A 9,121-nucleotide genomic window follows, 5' to 3' on the forward strand; every position below is an offset into this window, starting at 1 on the left:
GGGAGGGATACCAGGGCGTGGCCAATAAAGGGAGGGATGCCAGGGCGTAGCTGACAAAGGGAGGGATACCAGGTCGTGGCCAATAAAGGGAGGGATGCCAGGGCGTAGCTGAAAAAGGGAGGGATACCAGGGCGTGGCCAATAAAGGGAGGGATGCCAGGGCGTGGCCAATAAAGGGAGGGATACCAGGGCGTAGCTGACAAAGGGAGGGATACCAGGGCGTGGCCAATAAAGGGAGGGATGCCAGGGCGTAGCTGACAAAGGGAGGGATACCAGGTCGTGGCCAATAAAGGGAGGGATGCCAGGGCGTAGCTGAAAAAGGGAGGGATACCAGGGCGTGGCCAATAAAGGGAGGGATGCCAGGGCGTGGCCAATAAAGGGAGGGATACCAGGGCGTAGCTGACAAAGGGAGGGATACCAGGGCGTGGCCAATAAAGGGAGGGATGCCACGGCGTAGCTGAAAAGGGGAGGGATACCAGGTCGTGGCCAATAAAGGGAGGGATGCCAGGGCGTAGCTGACGAAGGGAGGGATACCAGGGCGTGGCCAATAAAAGGAGGGATGCCAGGGCGTAGCTGACAAAGGGAGGGATGCCAAGGCGTGGCCAATAAAGGGAGGGATGCCAGGGCGTAGCTGACAAAGGGAGGGATACCAAGGCGTGGCCAATAAAGGGAGGGAGGCGACTGATACAATATCAATACATTTGTGTGCTTTTTCTTTTTTATTGTTGAATATTTTACGTTTTACAAATAAACCATAAACACAACAAGAAATTGAATGTGTGAATTGTCGAATGCAACAAATAAAAGAATACATGTGAAATAGAAAGTATGCAGGATCTATACAGGCATTACTTGTAGGGCACGATCACACGAGCCAGGTGAAAGGTGGAAGAAACGTGAGGGTCTCCATTTGGATTTTATTCCGTTGAGCTGTCTGTTCTCGCATTGAATGTGTGCAAATATCTTAAAACGCACATTATTGTTCATTTCGTTGTATCGTCCACTCTAGGCCTTAGAATGTCATTTCCCTCCAGTGTATGCATTCATATTTTGTAAGATTTCTTGACCTCGTCATTTCATCTTCCCCGGAAGTGGGCGCATTGTTTGCGTTGGCGGACGCGTATGCACGGACGACCGTGCTGCGAGAGATCAGAATGACTCAGCACTTCTCACGTCCAAGGGCAGCTATATTGAGCAAAGGACGAACCCAGCCGAACGTTCAGACACTCATCTCGCAGACGCTTGATCCAACAGACACAATCTCATCACTCGAAGGTAAGAGGAAAGACGAAATATATTTAAGTATGACAACGTTTGATCGTTGTCATAAAAGGTTCACGAAGGAACACTACTGATGTTTTCTTGAATTCGTCTTTATGATGTTTACCATATCAAGCGGGATATGTCTACAGTGTTACAGTGTTGAGGATGAGTACTAATCGTCTTAATAGGGATTAGTGATATAGACTTGAACAGGCAACACATGGCATCACATAGATTCTTATACCCACAGTCGTTGTGTTGACAACAACGAGCCGCGCATGCATTTCTACTCACTGAATACTTGTACTTGGCTAAAATCGAATGGACTGCCTTTTCTACAAAAGCTTTAATGATCAACAAACAAGATGTTTTGACAAACGCTGTTTAGTATACCTGATATACCCTCGTTCCGGGCCAACTTAGCATTAATTTATCAAGTCGGGAACAGAAGTAATGTCCGTGAGCAAGCGCAAAATGATAACAAGAGCATCATTGCTATCGCTGTGGCAGTCCAGTGGGGCTGTAAGCGTTGCATACCAACCGATCAGTGCGAGCCAGAGGTCTTCCATATCGCCATTGTTTGCCGAATACGGGTCACTATAAGAATGTATGTCGTGCATGCCTGTCACCCATTTAGGGTCCTACCACTTTTTTTTTTTTTCGAACGTATCTCATATTTGCAGTGACAAGCAGCAGTATGCTTTGTTATTTCCTCCTCAATATACGAATTCAGTCTTTTTGTGTGTGTGTGCTGTGATCCATGAGATCTGATAGGCGGTGGAAATCATCCAGATAATATCGCTGTTGAGCGCCACGTGACTCTCTTCGGCGAGCCCCCTGTGTTAATTTTTGCACAAATGACAATGGAATGAGAGCGGTAAAGCTTTAAGATTTTACTGTAGACGAATATCATGCTTTCTCACACTTCCGTACGTTTCCCCGGGGACAGAAGAGGGTGTGACCTTTGCAATGATCACTGCTATGCAGTGGCTCATATTGGATTGTTGAGTTGTAGCTCCATAGTTGTGCTATATGTATAGGGACCTACATGTAAGATACAAATGGCTTGCTGCCTGCCAATTATTCCCTTTTATCGGAATACACGTACTCCTATTTTGTCTGAAGAGAAGAAAGTCTGGTTTATAGTTCTCTCCATTTTGACTCATTCTTGAGATAAGAAGAGTATGCAGTTATCATTATTATTACTTATGCAGAGTAATAATCCCAGTGTATTTGTAATGACAATAACTACTAGAAAACTAATGAGGATAATGTTTTCGTTATCTGTTCACATTCGGTATTGGATTGGCAACTCATCCTTGTCCGTTAAGTTAATTCAAAGTTAATATGTATGAAAGGGCATAACTTTTCTGAGACCATGACACGTCCAATACGAATTGTAGGCCTTCATGTACATTTCTGGGGGCAACACATTCAGTGATATTATGCAGGTACTACATTGCTCAGCTTCTATCGATTTACGCCTGAAATACGATTATGTTGGCATGGCCTTTGGCCCCGGCCTTTGGGACCTGGATATGAGTTGTACGCGTTTGTTTGTACAGAACTGCGTGCACACACTCCAGTGTTGAATGAACCATGTAGACTACTGCATATCACGGCTGAAGCACTGTATATTTACTTCATGTGTAGACATAATGCTTGCCGCAGATTAAATACCCTGGAATATGCTGATTGTCTTAACCAAGGCGAGCAAAAGTAAATAAGCCTATACGTGTATTACATTTTTTTTTTTTTTGCGAGAGTTTACTTTGCGTGATCACCCATTCTTTCATATTTCAGAAGCCCATTAAGGCATGAAAGCGCTATCGTTGGTCTTACAATGTATCTCACGAGGTGGCAAAGGCAATTCGTGAAACTTATAGGGATTGTACAGTAGGCCCTACTAGTCGAGGTGAGGATTCAGCTTGTAATGTTTCAAATTTGACTGTTATCGGATTTTTAAAACTAGAGTAATCATTAGGTATAGGGCCTAGACATGTACCATAATTTCTAACTCCCCATCAGGAGAGGATGGACAGTTAAAAAATCCGGCAGGTATCAAACATTTCGTGCCAGAAATGATTCGATTCAGTGAGAGAGTAAACACTTCATCTTCCGACGCATTTTTAGAATTTCATTTACAAAACCATATTAGTTTAGTTTATAGTTTATAGTTTATAGTTTATTTATTTCCATCATCACAAAGAAAAGAAAAGAAAGAATTGACATAATCCAAAGTGATACATTTTTTTTCATTTCTCTTACACTCGTCTGATAAAGGATTTTTTCAATACAATATAAAGTATATTATACACGAATGATGTCGTAAAAAGGAAACAATGCACTTTGCCATGGCAACAAAAATAGTAAATAATCACAATGATGGAAAACAGTGTTCCACTAAAAAAGCCAAGCTTGTAAGACGTGGAACACTGGAACAAAACAACAACAGCAGCAATTTGTTATACCAATAAGACATATTCATTTTAAATTCTTCTATATACTATTGTACATTTTACTCATTGATATATGATGCTGATACTATGAACAATACTAGGATTTTAAAATGCAAACGTATAAACTATGTAACATATCACATATCATATTCAATCAGTGACTACTGAATATCCTCACACATGTGAGCGGAGAACCAGAGATGAACATATTTCCTGGATATGTTCGCTCCTGCGCTTTATTTCCAAATGACGGTATCGATTAAACATTTCTTCTTTCTTTTTCTTTTTTTTAATCATCTAGATACCTTAACACCATGGCTTCTGGGAAGAAGGTCACACTCATCACTGGTTGCTCTACCGGCATAGGCCTTTACACTGCCGTTAGGCTGGCCAAGGATGGCAATTACAAGGTCTATGCCACCATGAGGAATCTCGCCAAGAAGGAAGCACTGGAGAAGGAGGCAGGCAGCGCCCTCAACGACAGCCTCTTCATCCTGGCCCTGGACATCTGCAAGGAGGCTCAGATCGTAGAGGTCGTGCAGAGAATCCTGCAAGAAAACGGAAACCGTCTCGACGTTCTGAGTGCGTATATTTTTACGTCATCGATATTTCTGCAGCAATTTTTGTCTTTATTTATTGCGCTCATTTATTATTTGTCAGGTCACATAAAGTTGGCTTGAATTGAATTGAAACTTGAAAAAAAAGAAGAACTTAACTGAAGTGATTTGATGGGTAGTCTTAACAGAGTATTATGTCTTATTATGTCTCAATTACGTGAAAAAAAGTTTCTGATCACATTTTACCTGATAAACGCCAGTAGGGAGCTTCTTGTTCCATGCCCTTTTCCGTAAGCCGCTGATTTTTATAGGCTCCGCTTCTCAACGAGTGGATCGCGAAGCTCCAGCAAATGGTGCTGTTTGGCCGTAATATCTGCCAAAATGAAATAGAAAAGATTCATAGTCAATCTCAGTGGACCTCAAAATACACTTAAGGAGCCAAGCGGCGCGTTGGAAAGGTTGAGAAGCACGGTGCTAAAAGTTTTTTTTTTTTCTCTCTCTCTCATCTTTCTTCGTATAATGAAGTTCATCCACTTATCTCGCTATTAAAGTCTCTGACATACTTCCTTATACAGTGCACAGTGACGCAGCATATGAAATGGTGTTTAGCATGTTAATGGAGATTATTATATGGTTTCATCCCACACAGTTAACAACGCGGCCTTTGGTCACTTCGGCCTGTTCGAAAACATGTCGATGAGCGACATGAGGCAGATGATTGAGACTAATATGATTGGGACTTACCGCTTGACCCAGGAAGTGATTCCAATCATGAAGAAACGAGAGACGGGTCACATCGTCAACATAAGCAGTGCCGGTGGCATACACAGTAAGCAATCGGCATGCATGACCCCTCTCGTATAGCTAGGTCAGTTTAGGTGATTTCAGTTCAGATGTATAGGTCTGCGTCAAAGAGAACAAGATCATAGTAAAAGAATAGTGTGTGTAGAGCTCAGATTAGTGCAAAACAATTCGGAGTGAATTACAGAATACTACTCTTCAGTTGTACAAGTTTAACTCGACTAGACAACTTATGCTACCACGGAGTCCCTGCAAAACATTTCATAACTATCTTGAAATAGTTGGATAACATTTCCACGCGGGTTCGTATTCCAAGAAGCCTACGGCATATCGAACGTGCATGGAGACGTTGATAAAGGAACGTGCATGCAGATGCGTCAGAAGATCCCTTACAGAAAAAAAAAATGCTGATCAGTAATTTGTGAATGGCTTCCCCGCATAGAAAATCGGCTTGCAGGTAGCTAGCGGGAAATCATTGATCAAGAGAAAGTGGAATCCATATAATATCACCCATATCTAAAACCTAGAATATTGTCCTGCAAAAAAAAAAAACAAAAACAAAAAACAATCATCTTGTCATATCATTCATTTAACACTTCTGATCAGTGCATGTCTTACATTTGAGATATACTAAATGTAACGAAAAAAAAAGAAATACACAAAACGCAAGGCTTTGCCTATTTCAGTGAGAAAAGAGATTACTAGTCTTTTATAATGACGTGTTAAACAAAGAATAATTACATTGTTTGGAACAGCAGAGGGCTCAAATCATGATAATAATCATATTTGATCGACTTTATGAATCTCTATCAGGGGAATATTACAAATTACTGAGTATAATAAAACATGGCGTCACTTTCTACAGGCGTTCCATTTAGTACCGTCTACTGCGCAACGAAGTTCGCCATGGAGGGCCTAACGGAATCTCTCTACCCAGAGCTGCGGATGTTCAATGTGAAGTGAGTGACTGCCAAAATACCGTTAGCACCCCTTTAATATTGGCCCTCTTGAGACGTTGTCCTGACGTCACCCCATAACGTTTGATAGTGTTTGAACTTAGATTCCATATTATTTTCGGTCTTTCCAATACTTATTAGTCAATAGGCCCACACCTTCAGTTCGGCAAAAAGATTATTGTTATAGGCACATAGACCCGGAACTTAAACTATACGACACACGATCTTACCACTGACAGACTAAGGATCTGAAATAAACAAGCGGTGTTTATTCTGAGGATACTAAGATTTAATTCGGATCCAAAGTCTGTCAGTCGTAAGGTTGTGAGTCGTATAGTGTTCGGCGGGCTTAAGGTTTGAATACTAATGGCGCTGTACGCATAGCGTAAGTTAGGTTCGTCACTTTTGGACTGGGCCGATCACATCGATCTATGTAGATTGTGATAAAGCCTTACACTTGCACCGAAGTCTGTCAACAACCTGAAATTGGCGTTAAACTTTTGATCTCAATACACACTAAATTAACCTCCGGCATTTTCAGTCGTCAACGCTACAGCCTTCATCAGCGGAATGACCCTTTATTCACCTTGATCACGTGACAGTCGATGAGAAGATCACAGACCTTCGACAGTCTATAGCTCCCCGTCGTTGTTGAGAGAAGGTTAGCAGGCCTTGATGAAAATTACTTCCTTAAAGAAGAAATCCAGTCCAAATATAAGTTAGTCTGATAAAAAAGAGTAACATTTTACGAGTTCAATTAGAAATCTAACTGAAATCGGATGAAATATAAGGAAGTTATGACATTTTGAATTTGTGATAATTTCTTTAAAACAGTTCTTGTACAGTGGATATGAATATGCAAATGAGTGAGCCAGCCATGTCATACCCTTAAAATTTCCCTTTGATCGTGTACCAAAAAAAAAAACACAACAAAACAAATATTTAGTGTTTCTGTCATTTGCAGTCCGAAACATGACATTATCTCTGGTTGTATAACTTCAGAATAGTGATCAGTTAGATATCTGAGGATTTGAACCTCGGATAAAATTGTGTTTGAATGAAAAACTGGAAATTTCAACATTTTATACAAACTATATGGTTAGTTGTGATGGAAGACATGCTCACTTTGCCATTGTATATTCATATTGACCAGTTGTTGACTGTTCAAGAACTGTTTCCCCCAAAATAGCGGAGCTTCAAAATGTTATAACTTCCGTAGTTTTCATCCGATTTTGATCACATTTGTTCCGTTGAACTCGAATTGTTTTACTCTTTCTTATCAGCCAAACTCATATTTGGACTGGGTTTCCCCTTTAACTCCCCTTCAATATCATCGAGGTTCTCGGTCCGGAATCTCCACCAATCTCGCTTATCTAGGTCAGCATGCTGCAGGGGGATTCGAACCAAGGAGCTGGTGGTGATTGATTATCCGTGTCTTCATCCAATGAATCACGACAGCCTTCGTAGTGGTTGTGGAAATCTCTGCCTAAGATCATGAATGTTGCAGAGCGCCAGACCAATATTATGATCTAGCACAGTTCTTTGTGAAGCACGTGATGTTCATTTGGTTGTCTTTAATGCGCAAAAGTTGTTGATGGCACGTAACTAGGAATTATAGGAGAATGATATTCAAGTTTGCCGAAAGATATACTGAATGTTCAATATATTGAAAAAGCATAAACAATATGCCTTAGAAATGCTGTTGACAGTGTGGGACTGTGTATGACCTATTAGAAAGTGAGGAATTACTGACGAAATTTGTGTAAAATTGACACTTTCACATTATTATCATTTTTCCACATTATTATCATTTTTCAGAAAGCATACTGGAGAGATATAAGAATGATGATCAAATTAAAAAGTGCAATAAATGGCATTAATATAAGAATGCATAATCGTCTGGCAGAATGCTCTGGGCATCTAATATTGAACCCACGAACTGCGTTTGTTTATTTTTCTTTTCATTCTTTTTCTGCGATCGTCGAGATTCCGTCCCGCCCCCCTCCCATTTTCAAATTCAGATTAGCCTCCCATCTCCATGAAAAAAAAAAAACCACTTTCATTTTTAACCAGCTTTTTCTCGGACGTTTAAATTCGCAGGATCAACACCGTTTGCCCCGGCGCCGTAGCCACCAGTTTCCAGCAGAACATGTCGTCTAACAAGACTGGTGCTGCCGAAATTGATCAAGCATCCATGGAAGCAGCCGCCAAAGAGATAAAAGACGCTAAATCCGCAAAGGTATAATTCAACCAAAAAAGTCTTTTTTGCGCCTCGGAATCTGAGGATTCAATAGGTTGGCTGTAGGCCGCCCTCAGCGTTGGAGATGGGATAATGATAATGATATCGTCAATGAAAATGTGACATTGATCTCTCAGTGGAAAAAAAAAAGTAGAGCTGAGTAGGAGTAAGACGATGTCTACATAGTCTTTTTCTTCCTATTCTTCTTCATTTTTGTCTTTAGCGTCATCATCTTTTCCTGTCGTAATAATTACCATTTTTATTATGACTATGATTATGATTATTTTAGTGATTATTGCCATCAGCTTTCCAATCATTCTTATAATCTCAGTCGCAAGTGTCATCATCGTCACGGTCAATAGTAATGATATTGCATTTTGTTTCACTAACGACCATGATAAAATGTAACAAGAAAATAGAGTAATGATAACACAGAGCTCTGTCAGCACATTAAGATGTCTCATTGTGATTTTTTTATTAATAGTTGATGACTGGGTTCTTGAAAACGGCCATGGAAAAGTTCATGCCACACGGACAGACTTCGGAGCAGGTTGCCGCCGTCATAGCTGACTGCCTCACCGATCCGGAGCACAAGGTTCGCTACGGTACCAGCGACTACTCGTGGGGCGTGATCAAGGAAACCTACGCCGACGGGCTCGGGGCGACCGGGGCCCTTGGCTGGTACGAGATGATGAAGAAGCACCAAAAGTAGAGGAGCGGTTCTGTGCTATCGCGTGTCTTCATGTAGATTTCACTTTCACCTAGTGTAGCAAGCCAATCAAGAAAGCAGTCAATATGACACAAGAGCAACAACATCTGCATAATGAAATGCTTTGCTGCGAGCAAA

General features: G+C 41.1%; 1 protein-coding gene across 1 annotated transcript; it reads left to right on the forward strand.

Moving 5' to 3' along the window:
• The first annotated feature begins 1,182 nt into the window (after positions 1 to 1,182).
• Positions 1,183 to 9,121, forward strand: LOC139715658 (retinol dehydrogenase 8-like). Its single transcript, XM_071627215.1, has 6 exons — positions 1,183 to 1,274; positions 4,023 to 4,303; positions 4,928 to 5,107; positions 5,945 to 6,038; positions 8,136 to 8,274; positions 8,759 to 9,121. The coding sequence occupies exons 2-6, from the start codon at positions 4,036 to 4,038 to the stop codon at positions 8,984 to 8,986; spliced, it is 909 nt and encodes a 302-aa protein (XP_071483316.1). The 5' UTR covers positions 1,183 to 1,274; positions 4,023 to 4,035; the 3' UTR covers positions 8,987 to 9,121.

The sequence above is a fragment of the Diadema antillarum genome, unplaced genomic scaffold (assembly GCF_040938485.1).
Source record: "Diadema antillarum isolate AM-2024a unplaced genomic scaffold, OU_Dant_1.0 scf00000053, whole genome shotgun sequence".
Classification (NCBI taxonomy): domain Eukaryota; kingdom Metazoa; phylum Echinodermata; class Echinoidea; order Diadematoida; family Diadematidae; genus Diadema; species Diadema antillarum.